Source organism: Mirounga angustirostris, unplaced genomic scaffold, assembly GCF_029215605.1.
Source record: "Mirounga angustirostris isolate CCGP_5_RB_7025 unplaced genomic scaffold, mMirAng1.0.hap1 SCAF_12, whole genome shotgun sequence".
Classification (NCBI taxonomy): domain Eukaryota; kingdom Metazoa; phylum Chordata; class Mammalia; order Carnivora; family Phocidae; genus Mirounga; species Mirounga angustirostris.
This window is the reverse complement of record NW_026991720.1, coordinates 60,071,168-60,093,543: the sequence shown is the minus strand read 5'-3', so window position 1 is coordinate 60,093,543 and position 22,376 is coordinate 60,071,168. Positions and strand designations below refer to the sequence as shown.

The following is a 22,376-nucleotide window of genomic DNA, read 5'->3' as shown; positions in this document are numbered from 1 at the left end:
TTGTTCATATAGAAATATAAGTACTAGACTGTGGAAATTATTCGTCCCCAAGAAGGACCTCAAAATATTCAGGTGATTTGTCTACTATTAATTTATGAATGTCAGACAGGTCATACAAAGCAGGAGCAATTTCATAGTCACACTTCTGATCAATGCTGAGATGCAATGACAATTATTTATCTATCTGGTTCATTAACTTGAAATTTTTCAGTATGTTAAATAATTATTCTGTGAATATTCAGTACTCTTAAAGAGAAAATGCAAAATTTAAAAACACTATAAATAAAACTCAGATTGATCATTATGACTTTAACTGAACTCAGTGTGCTTTAATGGCTTCTACAAGAGATCTTTTTAAATAAAAGCTTTGCAGTTTCAAGTGAGCTGGCTCATAATTTCAGGCTCTGGTGATCCTCATAGAAAAGCAGATATAAAAGACAAGCTTGCAAGAACAAATAGCAATAAAATATCACAACACTGGTCAGCTGCCATGAGATTGCACAAATCTAAGTTTCTTAAATCTTAGATATCTTGGACATAACATTACATGCTGTAAATAGAATACAGAACATTCTTTTGGATCATAATGTATATGAACTTGAATCTATGTTAACTTCTAAAACTGCAAATATTTGTAATCGTTTTTATAAGTTTCCAAATGGCTCCTTTTAAGGACTAAGTTTCTACTGTAATTGAGAATAATGATACTCAATATACAGAGCCAACTTCTCCTCATGCAATTAGAGGCCAATATGAAAAGTAACAGAATGCAATTTACTGTGAAGGGTTTTTAATGAACATATATGTTATCAAATCTTCTAACGAATGAACAAAGTAATTTTACTGCTCCACCCTTTATTATCATCAAAAGGAACAACTGGCTTTTTAATAGATAATAGCCTGTACTAAGCCTTATAAAATTCTAACTTTATTGCAATTCTCCATGAACGCATCTTATAGATCATCCGCAAAGCCTGTCAGATAACTAATGTACTGCTCAGACCTGCCAAATGTTTCATTTTTTTCTACAGACTCTATCTAAAGTGCATAATGCATCCATTCTAATGAGAACCTTCAATAGCTGTTCATGCCAAGTAAGACCCTCTTTTCAAACACAGGATGCATCACTACAGTAGAAAAGCAACTAACAATTTGGATGAAAATTAATGCTTTAAAATGATTCTAAAAGTGTTTGATCGGATGGTGTATGGTTCTTCAGAGTTCGGCTAAACACATTAGCTAATTAGCCTGTTGTGTGCTGAAGATGTAACTCAGATAAAATAGAACTTGAGAATTGATATTGTTCCGGATTTTTTGTTTTAGTAAGAACCACCACCCTCGCTATACACCTGATGGCTTTACCTGACATTATACAGGCACTTCTCTCCATAGCTGAATTTAAAGGGCTGCTCCTGACTGCAGGCAGAGCCGAGTTCTGAACATGGACTGTGGGGTTCCTTCTTGATTTTCAGTGGTAGGCCATGAAAAGCCACTAGAAAACAAACAAACAAAATATCCACACAAATGAAATGTTGTTAGGAATTAAGTCGGTTCAACTTCTCTTGGTTAAAATGCCACTAACATTTCATACTGACAAAGAAAAATCACATTTAATGAATTTCATGGAAGAAAAGATTCTAGAGAATCCTTGTATTTTCTGCTTTCACTGCTTAACAAATGCATGCTTGAACTCCCATTACTTAAAGTGAATTGCTTATAATTTGCTCAGCTGCTATTAATAATACTAGAAGCTCAATTTTCAGAAAGTTTTGAAAACATTTCCAAAAAATTTCCAGTGATTAAAGACGAAAAGCCTCAACTGATTATCCAAGAATTAAGTGAGGACTGGAACACAATTTTCAGCATTACTGAAAGGAAAATATCTCAAGCCCATGAAGAGTAATGGTTTCATGGAATGACAACTGGACTATAAGAAAGAAAATCCAAATGCAGGTCCAGTTGTAACTGATGATCATTTGGGCAAAAAACTCAAAATCTTTGAGGCCAATGCTCATCTATAAAATAAAGGTAAAAGTACCTGCCTATCTACTTACCAGTGTTATGAGATAAAATGTGAGAAATATGTGAAAATTATTTGTCAAATGACAATTTTTCTATATCAAATGATGTTTTATCCTTTTTCATGCAACTTAATGGTTATACTTATATTCATTAATGCTTAATATAATACAAACATCATATAAAATATGAAGGCTAGAGGAAATATGTATGTTTGGGAAGAATCAGCTTTAAAACCAATAAATAAATAACGCTATGTATGTTTTTATTCTTTTTCCTATTAGAGATCTTATTAGAAGTTTTAGTATAAATGGAAAATTAGTAAAAAGAAAAAGGGAAGTACACATGAGAATGGATTTTATTTTCATGTACGATATGCACAAATATGACTAATCAAGGGATAAACACAAGAAGAACACACATTCTGGAGATTTATTCTAACTCCTATAAGAACTGGAATTAAAACACAAAATACTGTTCTCTATAAAGGAAGATATGACAAGAGAAACTTCATGATTTATGATGCCATTCAATCTTGATTGTGACAGGACAGCATTATAAACTTGTACTAGTTCGAACGTCATATATAATTTAACATAGTAATTTGATTTCAAGAGCTACCAAGCTATAGGCAAATATATGCTATTTGTTTGGATATGCATATAATTTTGACAGAAATGTTCTATGGTACTCAAGAGCCATCTGAAACACTGCAGAATATACATTTACCAAAGAAATAAACAAATTTCACCTAAATTAGTTGTCTAAGAAGAACTTGATAGTGATAAACTAATTCCACTGGGTGGTCTATTTCAAAATATTTTCTTGATATACTGTGAGTTTAACATACCTACTTAAAGTAGAGAGTAGAGGAACAGAAACAAAGGAGAAATTACATGTGTTTTCATATGTCAAGGGTACTCATGCTCTTTAACTTTACCAAGTCAGAAAGTTATAATTTATTAACCACTGAGACAGAAGAGATTTAAGAACATGAGGACATGTTAGGATTCTAATTTGAAAAAACAACAGCTATAAAAAGGCAACTTGGTGACAAATAAGACATCTAAATATGAACTAGATATTAGATATTGAAGAAATTATTGTTCATTTTGTTGGATGTGAATATGGAATGGCAATTACACACACAGAAAAGATTTAAAGTTAGAGATTCATAAAGTATTTACATAAAATAATAAGATGTCTGGGATTTTCTTTAAAATAGTCTAGGAAAAATGATGTATGAGAGAGAAATCAAATTAGAAAAATATTGGTAAATGTTAAAAGCTGATTGATGGGTAGGTGGGAGTTCATTACATTATTCTCTTTCCTTTTAACTAAGTCCCAAACTGCACAATAAAAACTTTTTAAAATGTGAAAAAATCCACAAAGGATTTAAAGTAGTGTAAGAAAATTCTCTGCCCGTGTATGCATGTGTGTGTGTGCTGCGTCTTAGAATAACAAATATTGTATGATGAAATCACTGACCATACAGGTGTTGCTTTCTTTTTTTTTTTTTTAAAGATTTTATTCATTTAACAGAGAGAGACATAGCGAGAGCAGGAACACAAGCAGGGGGAGCGGGAGAGGGAGAAGCAGGCTTCCTGCTGAGCAGGGAGCCCGATGCGGGGCTCGATCCCAGGACCCTGGGACCATGACCTGAGCCGAAGGCAGACGCTTAACGACTGAGCCACCCAGGCGCCCCATGTGTTGCTTTCTTAACAAAGAGCTTTCAACTACTTAGTACTTCTTTGAACATATACAGTATAATGTGTATGCCTAAGTTCAGCACTTTGGATTACATATTGGGTTTTACACTTTCCTAAGAAAAAACTAGCAACACATCGGAAACTCAATTTGTCATTCATAGTAGCACCAAATTATTATACCTGAGAAATCGGATCTAAGTCATATGAATAAAAGTAGGTGAGACCTCAGGAACTAATAAAAACACAGTATGATGCAAAGTTTATCATATTTATCAAAATACCAGATTTATCAGAGACTACTATATCCAATAGTAGTATATTTTAAAAGTCTTTGGGACCATGAGGGAGAATAGGGTTAACAAACAGGACACTAAAAGCACTAACCATAAAATAGAATAACCTATAAATTACGCTTCACTGAAATTCAAAATTTCTCTTCATCAAAAACACTATTAAAAGACTACAATGTAAGCCACAGACTTTTTTTTTTTTTTTGTATAGAAAGCTCTGACAAAAAGCTCATATTCAGCATAGTGAGAATTGCTACAAATTAATAAGACAAAACAAATGACCCAATTTAAAAAGTGGGCAAAAGCCTTGAACAGGCACTTCATAACAGAAGACATAGACATCCAAATGGTAAAACAAACAAATGAACAACAAAAAGCCTATGTAAAAAGGTGGTCAACATCTTTACTGATCAGGAAAATGCAAATAAAACCACATAAGATAATCATTATACACACACTAGGATGGCTAAGCTGCAAAAGATCGACATTACCAAGTTTTGAAGAAGACCTAGAGTCAACAGGAACTTTTATATATGCTGCTGGGAGTATAAATTTGATATCAACACCCTGGCAAACTTTCTGGCAGTATCCACTAAGGCAGCAACATAAATGTACCCCATGATCCAGGAATTTCCATCTTAGGTATATATCCAAGAGAAGGGACTGCATATGTTCACCAAAAGACATGTCTAAGAATATTCATAGCAGCTTTATTCAACATAGCAAAAACTGGAAAAACTCAAATGTTCATTAGCAGGAAAATGGGTAAATAATTCATGGCATAGGGCGCCTGGGTGGCTCAGTTGGTTAAGCGACTGCCTTCGGCTCAGGTCATGATCCTGGAGTCCCAGGATCGAGTCCCACATTGGGCTCCCTGCTCAGCAGGGAGTGTGCTTTTCCCTCTGACCCTCCTCCCTCTCATGCTGTCTCTCATTCTCTCTCTCGCAAATAAATAAAATCTTAAAAAAAATAATAATTCATGGCATATTCACACAATGAAATACTATGCAGGAGTAACAAAGAACAAATTACTGACACACAAAGAAATATAGATGTGAAGTTGAGTAAAAGAAGTCAAGCACAAAAGAGTATGTAGCATTTGAATTTCAAGAACAGACCAAACTGAATGAGAGAAAGAATTCCCTTCCGCTGGTAAATGGGAGTGTTAATTCCTGAGAAAGGGCACTAGCAACCTGCTACAGTACTGGGAATATTTTATACCTTGCTCTGAGTGGCACTTCTATGAATGTATACATACGTAAAATTCACCAAACTGTGCAGTTAAAATTTTACATTATCATAAATGCATATCTCAACTAAAAGGCTAAAAATATGAGGGGCATCAAGCAATGCTACACAACTTAAAATATTTGAATATGTCTGGCCTCCTGTTCCAACAGAGACATCTGAGAACGGGTCCTTGGAAGTGTGTTTTATTTTTAATTTCATAGGATAAATGATTCCAGATGAGTCAGGGGAGGAGTGACAAGTCTGGGGTGCCATCACGGATGGTTGTTAGCCTAACAGTAGCCTCCTATCAAAGTGTCTACTGACATTAACTTAAAAGAAAAAGCACGATCCATCCTAATGGAGACACTGTCTGGAGCACTACTGCTTTCAGACTGGCTCCATGAGCTCCCTAACTTGACTTCAGATGAAGAGATGCAAGGATTCCCACAATGCTACTAGAGGCAAGTTGATCCCTAAACTTAAGATGTTCAAATCTGACCCACCATCAAATTTAACCAGGTACTTTTGAAAAACAAACAAACAAACAAACAAAAAAACAGGGATTCCCAGACCTCAGATGTTATAGGTTGAATTATGACCCCTCCAAAATTCATGGTGAAATCCTAACCCCAATATACCTCAGTATGTAACCTTCTTGAGAAGATTAGTTAAGATGAGTCAATAATCCAATATGACTCATGTCCTTATAAAAAGGCATTAGGATATAGAGACCCTCACAGAGGACAATGCCACATGAAGATGAAGGCAGTGATGATGCTATGCTTCTACAAGCCAAGGAATGCCAAAGACTGCCAGCAAACCATCAGAAGCCAGGAGATATGCGTGGACTAGGTTCTCTCTCCGAGCGCTCAGAACCACCCTACCAACACCCTCATCTTATACCTCAAGCCTCCAGAACGGTGAGACAGTAAATTATGTTTTTTAAGCCACTCTGTTTGTGATACTTTGTTATGGCAGCCCTAAGCAAACTAATACACCACTTCCAGAAATGACAATTCACTAAGGCTAGGCTATAGATCAGGATTCTGTATCTTACAAAAATTTCTAGGTGATTCTCATAACTGGGCTAACTTCAAATCCACTGTGATGCTTATCCATATCTGGATCCAGTGTGTGCTGCACTGGAATAGATGCAGTACTTGCAAAGACTTAAAAAAAAAAAAAAAAAAGGGCGCCTGGGTGGCTCAGTCGTTGGGCATCTGCCTTCGGCTCAGGTCATGATCCTGGGGTCCCGGGATCGAGTCCCACATCGGGCTCCCTGCTCGGTGGGAAGCCTGCTTCTCCTTCTCCCACTCTCCTTGCTTGTGTTCCTGCTCTCACTGTCTCTCTCTGTCAAATAAATAAAATCTTTAAAAAAAAAAAATCTAACAATGTCTTTCTATTCAGTAGATGCCCGCACTTGAGGATTTCCCAGGTTCTCCAAATCCAGAGGTTTCGTGCTCCCCCACTCCTAACAACTCCACAACATCAATGGGTCTCTAACACGTGCAACGTGTGTGGGCCTCTTAATCATTACGGGCCCTCGGAACTGTGATTTTTTTTTTTTCTAATTGTAAGACAAATAAGTAATCCAATAAATTTGAGTTGGCTTGGAATTTTTAATTGCTGTGGGGGGAAAAAAAGAAGCTAACCTGAAGATCTCTAACGTTTCACACAAGAACCACAGGCGGCTTTATTTTCCCCATTTTCACTTCCCTGCTTCCTAGAGATCCTGGATCACAAAAGTGACTTCTCTTATTTATTCTTAAATAAGGATAGTACAGAGACTCCCACCAGAGCGGGCTGAGCCGAGAACGCGCTGGGTATTTCTTCACCGGGCTGAGAGTCTGAGCGTTCTGCTAACAGGCAGTTTTCCAGCTGACTGGCACAGGCAGGAGTGAAAGCAGCACATTCATTTTGTGCAATTTGCTTTACCTTCCCACATGGAGTTGGTGCATGTAAAAGGCTGTTAAGTACTAAATTATTCCTTATCAAATCACCATCATCTGGAGTCATGATCAACACTAATTAAATTACTTTCCCTGAACACGGCTCCAGCCTGCTGCCGAGGCTGCTAGGTACATTTCATTTCGCTTACTGTACGGTCCTCGCTGGGTCTGAAACAGGGAATGACATGCGTCTGAGCTGTTGGTAGTTTTAATTAAAGTGAATCTTTCCTTCTTCCAGTGTGTCAAATCGAGTGAGTTAACGTCTTCATTTACAAAGAAGCAATAGTTCAAATAATATTACTTTGTATCTTTATCCCTGACTTCTTCCCACAGTTTCAGAAAATGTATCTATGAAATCTACAGTCTTCCTCAGGCATTCCTCAGATGCATTTCCATGCAAACTTCTATGACCCCCAGCTCCTCCGGACAACCAGATCTTTAGGAGGAGAAGCAGAAAGAACACGCAAGAGCTGCATCTTACATTTTTTCTTTGATGGAGGCTTGACCTTTAAAACCACATCTTAAGGCTGACTAATGATGACTGAGTTCTTCTAATGGTTAAATTTAAGAGCTCCAAAATACCAGGACTTTTAAAAGTGCACTTCCAAAATAAACTTAACCACTTCTTAATTTAAAAATTTACTTGGGGTTATGGTATTCATCATAAAGTACTGGTTAAATTTATAATTGTTTTCATTTTAGAACTATGAACTTTGAGGCATCATCTTGCTTCCTTTTTTTTTTTTTTTTTTCCTGCCTACATTCTAGAACAGAGGCAAAAATCTTGTCCTCATTCTACTGGAGCGGAGAAATGCCCTCCACCTTTCCATAGTGCAACAATGCTGATATATAACCATGTCTTTGGTTCAAACTACATTTGAACACCTTAAAGTAAGGATGAAGATAATGACTTTAAAAATTCACTCATAGGAGAATAATCTCCTAAACAATCATGACATTGCAACATTTTTGTGCCATTAAATTGAAAACAGACCATGTTTGTTTTAACAGGCTGGTTCATGTTAGTCCGGAGAATAAACAATTTAATCTATACACTGAGTTTCTGTTTATATTTCTCGAATGAAGAGGATGTCGTCTTCTGATACATTTAAGAAAGATAAGATGTTTAACTATAGGTGTGACTTACTGAACTGTGGTTGAATTTAGAATCCCAATAGAAAACATTAGCTATAATGCTTTTTAAAAAACCCTCAAGTTCACAAAGTATTACAAAGTTTTCAAAGAATCTTTACCTACTGCATTAATTCGCATCAGTCAAGACAAAAGGACCTTTATTATATCTTCCACTTCTGCAAATTTTTTTCTAAAGGCATAAAAAAGGTAAGCTTAGGGGCGCCTGGGTGGCTCAGTTGTTAAGCGTCTGCCTTCGGCTCAGGTCATGATCCCAGGGTCCTGGGATCAAGCCCCACATTGGGCTCCCTGCTCTGCGGGAAGCCTGCTTCTCCCTCTCCCACTCCCCTGCTTGTGTTCCCTCTGTTGATGTCTCTCTCTGTCAAATAAATAAATAAAATCTTAAAAAAAAAAAAAAAGGTAAGCTTAATATCTATCCCAAGACCTAGCACTAACTTACAACAGGTTAAGAATAAAGAGCCCTAGACTTCTGGCGACAACTCTTGAATTCTTGAGCGCATCATTCAAATTTATTTTGAATAAGCACAATTATTATTTCCTTCATGTAGAAGCACCACTAGAACCTCCTATCAGATATTTATCCGTTCAGTCTTTCATTAATTCATTTACTATGGCCCAGATACTATGCTAGGTGCTGAGAGGAGACAGAATATAAAGGTATAGAGTAAGGATGAACAGTAAGACACAGTCTTACCTTCAAGAACTCAAAAAAGTCCAATTAGAGCTTTATTTAGTTTTTTAAAGTGTTTTCTCTCATAAAGATACTAGCCACCCTCCTTTAAGTTTGATTAATTCATGTGTGTGGAATGCATGTTTATACATATATGACATTAATAATATATTCGTGCCACTTGTATCCAAAACACTTCTCAGAGTATTCATTCCTACTTCTAGGCATTCTGCTCTCTTTCAATTTATTACTGTGATCGAAAGCATTTAAAAATTCACACCACTCATATTCCACTAAGGAAAAATGTTGCCATCCAGAATCTAAAGCTTCCCCTAGAGTCTGATAACCAAAATGTCACAAGTGATGGGTCCCCTTCTATATGTGGACAGTGGATATAATTACAGTGATAAGTTGCCTTGACTCTGACCTTTCACTCTGCTTTCCTCGAAATCCTTATCATAAGAGTGAAACAGAGGAGCAATTTCTATGAGTACAAAACAATTACTCTGGGAAGAGAAACCCATCACATTTTTAATTACTTCTTCACTAAAAAGAACTATGTCTTTGAATCAAATCTGTAGCCTTTAAAAAACATTTTCAAATCTGTAGTTCTTAAACAAAAATGACTTAGGAATACAGAGCCTTTCTGAGAGTCTCCTGGAGTTTGATGTTGAGATTTCTGATCTGCTCAAAAATTCTGCTTTAGAATAGTCGACTTTATGTTCCTGAATAGGGGTTGGCAAATTACAGCACATGGATCAAATCTGGCTTCCCACCCGTTGTGGTAAATGAGGTTTTTATTGGACCACTGTCCCACCCTTTCACTGAGATAGAGTCTAGGGCTACTCTGACTTACAATGGAGGATTTGACAGAAACCCCACAACCTGCAAAGCCTAAAATATTTACTGCCTGGGGGCACCTGGGTGGCTCAGTCGGTTGAGCATCCGACTTTTGATTTCGGTTCAGGTCAGGATCCCAGGGTCCTGGGATCAAGCCCCATGTCAGGCTCCTGAATCAGCAGAGAGTCTGCTTGAGGATTCTGCCTCTCCTTCTGCCCCTCCACCGCTGGCACACACACACACACACACACACACACTCTAATAAATAAATACATCTTTTTAAAAAAATATTTACTGTCTGATTCTTTACAGAAAAAAAAGTTTGCTGCCGCCTGTTATCTAGATTATGTGAGATTATGGTCTATAATGAAAGAGGGGAAAGAAAACATAAAAGTGAATAGGTAGAATAGTGATACCTGCTACTGATAAGGTTTAGGTAAATTAGCTAATAAAGACCAATGGATTTTGCTTTATTAACTCTTTGTTTATATTGACTTTCAAAACCAAGTGTGCAGCCTTATGTAGCAAATTTATAGGGGTATACACAAACAAGATGATGAAAAATGACATGATACTTAGCCTCTAAAACAATACAAATTTATGTTCTTTGAGGACTTTTAAGGCATTTATATAAACCATGGTTATGTATAACATATAATTTTTTACACTTGTCTACAAAATATAACTGAGAAAGTCAAAACAAATCATTTTGTGGACACTAAAGTGCTTGTAAAAAAAAATAAAACAAAACAAAACAAAACAAAACTTTCACTTGGCCATAGCAGCAAATTAAAAAACAACAACAACTCTGTAAAAGTGGAAAAAAATAAATGGTATACATAGATTATTTAAGACCAGATACAAGCACGGCATGAAAAATGCATGCAGCCTTTTACACAAATACATGTAGTTGGGAATACACTCACTAGATGAAAAGCATTCACTTTAAGTTAATATCATTTCAATTTCAGGTGATAAATGGATGGCAATGACCTCAATTAGTACTCAGTTAGATTCCAGAAGCAAAGGGGAAGGCCTGTATACAAATAAAGACAATAGAGTCACATGTTCCGTAAATCCATCTTCCAAGACACACAGAAAAACAGAAGGCACTTCTGCTGCATCTGAGCCTCTCAAAGAATCTTTTCCAGTACATTTACCTCTTCCAGGCCCTCCCTGCCCCCACTGTGCACACATACCACTCACACATACACGCACCAACATCCATTACTAAAGGGCCTAATCTCAGATATCAGCAGAGTGCCTTTATGGGGCCATTAAACCATTTCTCTTGTTTACAGTGCCTGAAGAAAGATGTGAATTATGTCTGTGACAAAACAAGCGATAATATTTCTAAACTGCTATCAAAATGCAAACTGAAACACATTTAAGGACAGGGACCCTGATTCGAGTTTTCATGATTTTCCATTATTTGCAGCTTCTGGAAATACATTCAACTATAATATTTCTAAGACAGGAATTCAGACCACAGTGCAGCAAGGTGATATTTATTTTTTCTTAAATAATATTCTTTAAGTGGGATAGTTATTATAAAATAAAAAAAGATGATATAATGTTTTCAAAGGAATATTACCAGTTGGCCTGGATCCCAAAACTAGTTTGCCCTTTGATGTTATTTTGGCAATATATAAGATGTGGCTTAGTAGTAATCACAAAGGCAAAATAAGGGAAACTCTTACCCTTGTTATGAATCTAAGAGTTTCTGAATTATAGAGGACATTAGGTATGGTCCAGTTTTAGGGACTGAGCTAGGGTTTGTACTCAGAAACCACTGTCCTAAAGAAATCACAAGTAGAAGTCAATTGGGTAAAAAGATTAAAAAAAGAGGAGCTATGTTTATTAGAAGGCAAATGGTCATCAATCTGTCCCTACCTTGCTCCTGGAAGTTAATATGCAGCACCTGCAAGGAAATTCCTGGGCAGGCTGAAAATCAGGACTGAGCTCAGAGAAACCGTGAGTTTCTGAGAAGAAGGTCTCAAACTATTTTTTTCCTTTTTTTTTTTTAATTTAAAGATTTTATTTATTTGAAATAGAGAGTGAGAGAGAGAGCACAAGCCAGGGGACAGAGGGAGAGGGAGAAGCAGACTCCCTACTGAGCAGGGAGCCAGAACATGGGGCTCGATCCCAGGACGCTGGGATCATGACCTGAGTCTAAGGCAGATGCTTAACCGACTGAGCCACCCAGGCATCCCCAAACTATTTTTTTCCTAATATCAAACTCCTATCCATCTCAATGACTACATACTCTATTGCAGACATTCCTGAATGGATCCGCCAAGAGTACTTCTGAATAAAAGAGATGCACTTTGACAAACTCCAGGAATGATCCTACATCTCACAGCCCCATCCAGAATCAGGAGTCCACAGACTTGGAAACCGGTCCTGAAGTCAGAAGCCAGGAATCCTCATAATTTACAGAGTAAAGCCTCCTGATGATGTTACAGCCTCACAAGACAGTTATTTCTTAAAAGTATTATGTAAGACTGAATCTTACAGACCTGTACTCTGAAACAAATAATACATTATATGTTAAAAAAAAAAAAAAAAGAAGATAGTAAGAAGGGGAAAATGAAGAGGGGGAAATCGGAGGGGGAGATGAACCATGAGAGACTATGGACTCTGAGAAACAAACTGAGGGTTCTAGAGGGGAGAGGAGGTGGGAAGATGGGTTAGCCTGGTGATGGGTATTAAGGAGGGCACGTACTGCATGGAGCACTGGGTGTTATACACAAACAATGAATCACGGAACACTACATCAAAAACTAATGATGTAATGTATGGTGATTAACATAACATAATAAATTTTTTTTAAAAAATGAAAAAAAAATCTGCATCCAAGAAAAAAAACACACTTAATAATTCAACTTTCTCTACATTGCCAAGTGCCATTATGCCATCTTAATAGGCAGAAAAGAATGGACAAATGTTCTGGGTTTGGGCCTTTGCTGCTTGGACTCTGAAAAACAAACTGAGGGTTCTAGAGGGGGTGGGGGTGGGGGGATGGGTTAGCTTGGTGATGGGTATTAAAGAGGGCATGTTCTACATGGAGCACTGGGTGTCATACACAAACAATGAATCATGGAACACTACATCTAAAACTAATGATGTAATGTATGGTGATTAACATAACATAATAAAAAAAAAATAGCACTGATACAGAGATGCAACCAGTTACTCTTACTCGTCTGAAGGTCATTTATGTACCAGTCCTGATGATCTAAACCAGAGGTTGCCAATGTTTCCATTTGGCTCATGGAATGGTTTCAAATGGTTTCTTGTTGTGATCTTTTTAAAATCACCTTCAAAATCTCTTTCTGTTTTAAAAATCCAAACTTCTGGCTTCTCTAGGAAAAAACACAATGTCCAGCAACACTAAGTCCACCTTTCAGCCTGAAAAGCAGGGCAAGACTTGGCTGAGTATCAGTACCAGTATCAGCTGCTCCTTCTGCGTTTTCTTATTTGCTGCAGTCTAGAAGAAGGGGCAAGCCAGTTAACCTCTCTTTCACTTTCTTCACTTATTAAAAAAAAAAAAAAAAAAGGAGCTACTAATAATACCTGCCCCATGGAGTTGCTGATGTGATTAAATGAGACACTGTATAAAGTATAACAGGAAATGGGGCGCCTGGGTGGCTCAGTTGGTTAAGTGACTGCCTTCAGCTCAGGTCATGATCCTGGAGTCCCGGGATCGAGTCCCGCATCAGGCTCCCTGCTCAGCGGGGAGTCTGCTTCTCCCTCTGACCCTAACCCCTCTCATGTGCTCTCTCTCTCTCATTCTCTGTCAAATAATAAATAAAATCTTTATAAAAAAATAATAAATAAATAAAGTTTCATTGGGCGCCTGGGTGGCTCAGTCGGTTAAGCGACTGCCTTTGGCTCAGGTCATGATCCTGGAGTCCCTGGATCGAGTCCCGCATCGGGCTCCCTGCTCGGCAGGGAGTCTGCTTCTCCCTCTGACCCTCCCCCCTCTCATGCTCTTTCTATCTCATTCTCCCTCTCAAATAAATAAATAAAAATTAAAAAAAAAAAAGTATAACAGGAAGTACTCAATATTATGAGCGCTCGGTGCTGCCACCACTCAAACCCATAACATCGAGAAGAGAGCACACAGATTAGTCAGAAACAAAAGAACAGAGCAGTTAAGGGTGTGGAGGCTGAATCTTGGCTTTGTTACGTACGTGCCGAATGACTTCTGGTAAACTGAGTAACTGCTTATGTGATTCAGTTTCTCCCTATGTAATATGAGACCTTCCTCTTGGGGTTGGTGTCAGAATTACGTGAAGTAACGCGCATGAGAACTTAGAACAGTCCCTGGAACATGGCAAATACTCAGTAAATGTTATGTACTACCACTATGAGTTCAACCACTTCCTTTCCCGGAGGCTAAAGCAAGACTGGAGGAAGTAGAGTGACACTGAAGGAGCATGACTTCCAGCCCTCAGACTATTATTTCCCTACTTCTTCTACATCGCCCTGTTCCCACTTTTATTTTGTGCCCATCAATTACACACCAAGAGCAAAACAATTATACATGGAGAAGAATCTGTGAGGAAGAGGTGATTAGACAGAAGGAAAAAGCAAACAGGGTGGCCTCGCAGAAGGAGCAGTGGATTAGGAATCAAATACAGTTGACCCTTGAACAACACAGGTTTGAATGATGCAGGTCCACTTACACATGGATTTTTTGATCAATACAGGACAGAAGTGTAAAGGTGTTTTCTCTTATAATTTCCTTAATAATGTTAATAATCCTTTTCTCTAGCTTTATTGTAAGAAGATAGTATATAATACATAAAACAGAGAAAATATGTGTTGGGACACCTGGATGGCTCAGTTGGTTAAGCATCCGTCTTCAGCTCAGGTCACGATCCCAGGGTCCTGGGATCAAGCCCCGCATCGGACTCCCTGCTCAGTGGGGAGTCTGCTTCTCCCTCTCCCTCTGCTGCTCCCCCTGCTTATACTCTCTTGCTATCTCTCCCTCTCTTTCCATCTCTCTTTGACAAATAAATAAAATCTTAAAAAAAAAGAAGAAAGTATGTGTTAATCGACTAATACCATAAGGTTTCCAATCAAAGGAAGCTATTAGTAGTTAAGTTTGGGCGGGGGGAGTCAAAGTTATACATGAATTTTCCACTGTGCACTGGCTCAGCACCCCTAACCCCTATGTTGTTCAGGAGTCAACTGTAATATCTACCTAGTTCCTACCTCACATGCTATCCATGAGCACACAGTAATTAGGTGTATGCTGATGGATAAACTGTACAGCCTTCCCAGGCTGCCATTCCTACCTAAAAAATGAAGGCATTAGATGAAGCAATTTTTCCTTGTAGCTTTAAAATTTAATGTCCGGGTGTAAGTACCTGCTTACTATTGTCAGAGAGAAGAGGAAAATGTAAAGATTTCATACAAGAATTCAAAGGGCATAACATTCTGAGTTATGCCACACAGAACTCTATACACCTCATTAATAATTGAGGGCATTACTGCATTTTAGCAAATAGTGGTCACTGAAATTTATAATCATGAGCCTTAATCACCCTGAAAAGGCAAAATCAGATGTAATCCACTATATCCAAGAAGGGAGGGTACATAATGCACATTAGAAAGGTGTACATGCAATATGTCAGCATTTTAAAATGCTCGATGCTTTAAAAGATGTTTCATGGACCACCTACTTCCCAGTGATGCAAGTAATATATTAGTATATTAATAAAACAAAAAGCAGAAATCAAAAGAAAGTTCTATTCCTAATTTTAAAAGCATCACAGGCACCATTAATTGAAAAATAAAGAGAGTACAAAATGTATCGATTCATTCCTCCGAATTTTAAAGCCCCATCCTATTCTAACAGTACTTCAGCAATAGCGCCACTAAACGATCCTCATCTTCACAGTCTAATTGCCAGGAGAAAAGTGCCCTGGGAGGAAACTGGTCCTTCCATCTGGAAAAGGGTAAGAACAGGGAAAGGAAGGCCTAATGTATGAACAATCCAAATCTAATCAGCTTGCATTTTGCACTGGCTTCAAATCAGATCTTCCTACCCCTACTGGTCCAGTAGATGGAAAGCAGCATGACGCTATTTTTCTGGAAACAAATTCCGTACAGTGAGCCCAAACATACAGCACTTCATACCCAACCGGCAGAAATAAAACCTGAACAAGCTGCAGCTATTTGAGAAACAGATCGAATAAAATGAAGTAAAGTTCTGAAGCAAGATGCCCAACCAAATCCGTACCTCTCAAAAACTGCTCCACTTAATAAACTACCTAATTATGACCTTGATGAACATGGAAAAGACCTCTTGGGCAGAAATGGTTTCACTTCGCTTTAATATGGATGCTCTGTAAGCCCCACAAAGCTACAAAAATACATATTACTTCCCTGCCTAGTCATTCTGTAATTCCTTTCTAATAATAGAGAATATTATTTGCAAAAGACTGGGCAGTACTTACTATTCCTAGCTGATGAGAGGCTGGAAGAGCCCATCACTACCTGGTGTTTCTCGGTCTAGCATAAAGAAGTTCTGAGGAAGGCTCGGACAGATGGGCCCTGCACAATACCAAGACACCAAGAGCGCTTTGCCTTCACTACCGTGTGACCGTGAAAACAGGTCCTTCCCATAGGAAGAACATGCAAGAGGTGGGCATCCTCTACCCTGCATCCTCTGCCCTCTCCCCAACCACCCTCTGGAGACTATCAATCTAGATCTCTAACAGTTCAGGGAAAAAAACTAAAGGGGCGGGGGTAAATATATTATTATGTGAAATCCACTGATACAAAAAAAAAAAAAAAAAAGAAGAAGAAGTAGACAGATAATACACAATAGAGAAGAATCAATGTGGATGGAAACATCCAGAGATATTTTACTAAGAAGTAAAAAGAGATAAATGTGATCTTTAATTTTCCCTTTTTCTTAAATCACAAACACAGGAGGCTCCGACCTACAATTTTACACTCATTACTCCACAGACCAGAGTAACATGAAAAGACAAAATGAAGATAATATTTTATTGCCAAAGAAGACTGCCAACTACTAATATGCCTGTCATCACTTTGGAATAATAATTACTAAAAAGACCAGCAGTTTCTAGGGTTTGTAAGTTTCACTCACTAAGAACAAGTATTCAAACAAGTAAGATTTTTATGAAATAAAGTATAACTATTGTATCCAGTATCATTTTAAAAGCAATGAAGTACGTAATTAGTGATGCAAATACTTGCTTGAATGAATTTATTCCTGTGTTCTTCAGAACTAAAGCAATAGAATTCTAAATTTAGAGGTCACCTCACATGCATCAACATGATCTGAAAAAGTCTTTAAATAAGCCCAGAGGTAAGAAAAATGGTACACGGCCTCGAGAGTGAATATCACCACCAAGCCAACTGAAACTCTAAACTTGCACACCTCCCTCACAAATCCAATAAAATTCTATTATTGTTCGGCTTCTTCAAATATTTCTGCTCTCCTTGTTTTAATATGTACCCCCCTGAAAAGGGTCATTTCATTTTTCATTTGGTGAACGTGTACTGCTTGGAAAATTCTATTTTCTTTCAAGTTAGTGACTACTCACTTTTCATTCATAATTTCAACATATTTTTCTTCCAGGCCGTATGTGAAAAGAGCCTGTAATTTGCATGGCCTTCAATTGACCTCTTCAGTACTTCAGTACAAAAATAACCCACTGTATAGGGAAGAAGCAACACTCTAATGCTGAAATACACCTGCAGCATTCTGATGTCACACTACTGAAGACATGATTGAGATCAATTCAGTTATTATTAGCCACTTGGCTCCTTGTTCAAAAAGATCCCACTGGTAGACAATCAAAGTTGAAAATATGTTCTGAATACCAGAGCTAGAAAAGTTTGCCCAAAAAAAGAAAGCCAGCTGGCTAGCGCCAAAAAAAAAAAAAAAAAAAGTACCTTTTCAGTAAATGCCAATAAAACTTTACAGGCTGCCAAAATAACAATGATAGAATAATTACAAAGGACACTTTGCAATTTTCCTGACAATAAACACGTTCTTAAAAAGAAATTATCTGTCACCTGACCTCAATTGTTAAAGCTGTTAATACTAGCTATGGTAAATCCTACAGTTTATTTGAACCAACTATGAATTTGGCACAAAATTTTTATAATTTTTTCCCCAAAACAGATTTTAGGATTTTCTTTAAAAATGACTTGTAATAGGGCTCCTGGGTGGCTCAGTCGTTAAGCGTCTGCTTTCGGCTCAGGTCATGATCCCAGGGTCCTGGGATCGAGCCCCGCATCGGGCTCCCTGCTCGGCGGGAAGCCTGCTTCTCCCTCTCCCACTCCCCCTGCTTGTGTTCCTGCTCTCGCTATTTCTCTCTCTGTCAAATAAATAAATAAAATCTTTAAAAAAAATGACTTGTAATAGTAAATTCAATGTATATTAGAGCAATTTCCATGAGGAATCACCATTCCTACAGAAAAGCTTCTACCCAAAGAGTTTTGTCCATCTTTAAAAATGTTCACTTAAGGGCTCCTGGGTGGCTCAGTTGGTTAAGCGACTGCCTTCGGCTCAGGTCATGATCCTGGAGTCCCTGGATCGAGTCCCGCATCAGGCTCCCTGCTTGGCGGAGAGTCTGCTTCTCCCTCTCCCGCTCCCCCCTCTTATGCTCTCTCTCTCTCTCACTCTCTCTCTCAAATAAATAAATTAAAAAAAAAAATCTAAAAATGTTCACTTAAATGTATCAGATTAAGAAGCCCCCCAAAAGGAAATGGGAGATATGAGAGTTGTAATAGTAAAGACTATGACTTAGGAGCCACATTATTAACCTCAAAATAGTCTTAAAATAGATCAATGTGCAGGGGGGGAAAAATCCATCAATATTATTTAGAAAAGTGCACTTCATTCTTCATACAGCAGGTAATACTGAAGTTGACCAAACTTTCTCATACAAGTCCATGAGACTTTCTTACAAAGATTCACTGCTAAGTACCAGTGGTTGCTTCCTCAACTGTGACAACAACATCATCACCTCCAGATGCCAATCAAGCCCTTTGTGCCATTTCTTAACAATATTAACTTAAAAACATCTATAGCTCAAGAGTGATATCAGAATAATGAACCATAAGAAGTCTCTAGTGACACAAGCCGAGCCTTCACCAACAAAACAAGAAACAAACCACTGAATGGTAATAAAGAAAACCAACCCAGAGAGTTATGGATAGGCTTAAACCACAGCCATGAAATGCATAGTCAAGAGATACCATGTAAGATCCACCATACAATGTGTTTTGTACGAAGCAAATATGAATGATCGGCGTATACACAGATCACATTTCCACGGCTAAAGAACATAATCCCAAGAAAACAGTCACTGGAACAGAGTTTTAGAATTATATTAGCATTTGGTAAGTAACTTTTGAGATTTCTTGACATTCTCATTTCTTAATAGATTGCTTCCTTTGACTATAAGCTTCTTCTTAAAAAGGTGTTGTATGTTAGATTAAAAATTATCTTTTTTTCTTAGTGGAACACACCTCTAATTTTTAACTGGCATAACAGTTGGGAGTTACAAATCACAAATGAATCAAGTCAGATAACAGCATTTCATAAGAAGTCGAAGAGACTGTTCTTGTCCACCTTCACAAACTTTACAACGAGCAGTTACTGAGAAGTACTTTAATCATGGATATACAACTTGTTAAGTCTGATTTCTCTACCCTGCAGCCCAATTTATATTAAAACAGATTTATATAAAGTTACAATTATATTTGACTTAGTTGATATGGATCTAGGAATATATAATTATTAGACTAGCTCAAAATACAAACTCAAGTTTGATGCCACTATTCTTTAATTATATAGACTTGAAACTAAAGACATTTTCTTCATTTTCACTCCATTTACAGTATTCCAGAAAGGCTTCCTAAGTGTGTAGAAAATGATCCTTAAATTTTTATTATACTTTATAAAGTTGTTGATGTAACTTCCTAGCTAGTAGTTCAAAAGATGCCTGTTTCTGTTTTATCGACTCTAGAGCCTCTCTACTGGACCATCCCGCAAGTGCATTCTTGAGGCTACACAACAAGAGAAACCTCCTCATAGTAAGATCATTGTGATCCTTCAGGAACCAAGCCCTGTCTGATGGGAATCAAGACAACTCACCAGTTACCAAATTTGGCTCCCTAACAGTAATGTCATAGCAACATTCCAACGTGTATTTTTTTTTTTTTACTTTGAGCTGCTAACTGCAAATAAGGGGAAATTAGATAACTACATTAAACATAAAGAGCATAACTAGGTAGCAGTGTTGTACAGGTGTTATCGGAAATAGAAAATCGCAGCACGAAGGCAATAATATTTGAGGATTACAAATCTTTTTACTTCTGTCTTTGGTGGAGCATTTTGTGGTAACATCAAAATTGCACATCAAATCCTCCTCATTCTTGCACCATGCAAGTCTTTACGTTATTCATAATATACAGGCACTCTAAGTAGGATGGAAATTCTACATTTAATTTGATTTTCACATAAATTTCACTTAAATATTACAGTCACTAATCCTTGCGGGTTTTTAAGATTCAGATGTAATAAGGTATATATAAATGGATCTCTATTCTTCAGTGAAGTGGCATATCCAAACACTCAATGTAGTCTCATGTTTAACTGCTTTCTTCTAAACGGTCAAAAATATATTTACTGCTCTGTCAACCTAAAGCACTATTTAAATTTAACCTTTTGAGACTCTCAAATGTTACCAGCATGCCCATGTGAAGGAACAGATATTACAAGGCCTGCTACAGGTCACTGGTTATACAAGAATCATCATTTTTCTATAATTTAGTGATCAAAGAGGATGATAAACAATGACAACAGCATTCTTCCAAGCCCATTAATGGCTTACCAACACAACACAATGTAGGAAACTCATGTGTAGAATGGGATTTTTACATTTCCTTTTACTTTCGTATTCTAAAATACACTCTAATTCTTTAGAACACAGAGCTCCGCCAATGGGTCTGCTGTTAACTCTGTATATAAGGTGACCAGTAGGTGTGTCAAATACCGTAGCCAGATGATATATGCAACAGCTTATATTAGCATTTAAACACACAAAGAAGATTTCTACAGTCCTCCTTTGTAATTGATAGTTCCAAGAAATGAGAAAAATATGAAGATGAAAGAGTCCTTCTGCTCCCCTTCCATGTGTGCAAATAGAAATGAACTTTGGAGAAACACATGGATACCACCTGCAAAACGACTGTGTGATCACAAACATAATAGGCCTGGTTTGCATTCTCTTCCTTGCCTTTTGAAGTTAATAGAAGCTTTGTAAATTGAGGGTGTGCACAGGGGTAAAAATTAAATCAGATAAAGCATGATTTAAAAGGAGTCTTCCCTTACAATGCATGCATAAATTCTTGGCCAGTAAACATTTGTCTGAATTACCACATTAGATTACACTAACATAATTATAAAATTTCTGATATATGTGCATTATGTGTTATTTGTTTTAAATACAGTTAACTACAGTGTGCCTACATGCTAAAACACATTTGCTCCCCCCAAAAATGTATTATTCCCCTTTGGTTTTTTTCCTCCACTTTCTCCTCCTCAATAATGTGACATCAAATTTCACGCTCAGGAATTTCCAGGCTGGCTCATTAGTTCTTAGGATAAACCCCAAATACATCTGATTGAGTTTTATTCTCATAAAATTTGACTTTCTCTGACCTATCAGACTTCATCTCCACCATGAGCCCACGTACATCTCTATCTCCAAACGCTGCTGCCATTCTCTGGAGGGACTTGCCAATGTCACAGCAATTAACACCCGGTCTTTATCCAGCCTAATCGGTCCTCCCTTCATCACTGTAGAAATCACACAAAGAGTGAAGAGCCAACTGAGGTGTGGTAAGCAGATACATTGAAAATTAGGTACCAAGGAGGAATAAATTCCACTTCTATGACTAACTACTCGGGTACTAACTTCTTGTCAACTTCGGCAAAGTGTTTAGCTCTAACCACCTATTTCTGGCACTCAGCTTAATCTGTAACAGTGTAGGGTTATGGTCAGGAGTGTCAATTCCAGAGTCAGATCTGGAACTTGGTGGCTGTGTGACAAGACACAATCCATTTAACTACTCTGGGCCTCAATTTTTTCACCCCCCAAAAAGCATATGATAGCTTCTACTAAAGAGGGCTGTCGTGAAGGGCTTGGAAGAGTATCCACCAAAAAGTAAGCACTACACAAATAAGAGCTATTCTTTTTTTTTTTAAGATTTTATTTATTTATTTGAGAGAGAGAATGAGATAGAGAGAGTGAGAGAGAGCATGAAAGTGAGGGAGGGTCAGGGGGAGAAGCAGACTCCCTGCTGAGCAGGGAGCCCTATGCGGGACTCGATCCCGGGACTCCAGGATCATGACCTGAGCCGAAGGCAGTCGCTTAACCAACTGAGCCACCCAGGCGCCCATAAGAGCTATTCTTATCCACCAAATACAGAGATCCTGGATGGAAAATCTCTAGGT

The 22,376-nt window shown here is 37.7% G+C and overlaps 1 protein-coding gene across 3 annotated transcripts in view; it reads right to left on the bottom strand.

Moving 5' to 3' along the window:
• ETV1 (ETS variant transcription factor 1) overlaps positions 1 to 22,376 on the bottom strand; it is a 97,462-nt gene that overhangs the window by 44,592 nt on the left and 30,494 nt on the right. For all 3 annotated transcript variants that reach the window (XM_054505272.2, XM_054505273.2, XM_054505271.2), the window contains one exon: positions 1,363 to 1,492. In XM_054505272.2, coding sequence (XP_054361247.1) covers positions 1,363 to 1,492 — 130 coding nt within the window. The remainder of the gene's footprint in view (positions 1 to 1,362; positions 1,493 to 22,376) is intronic.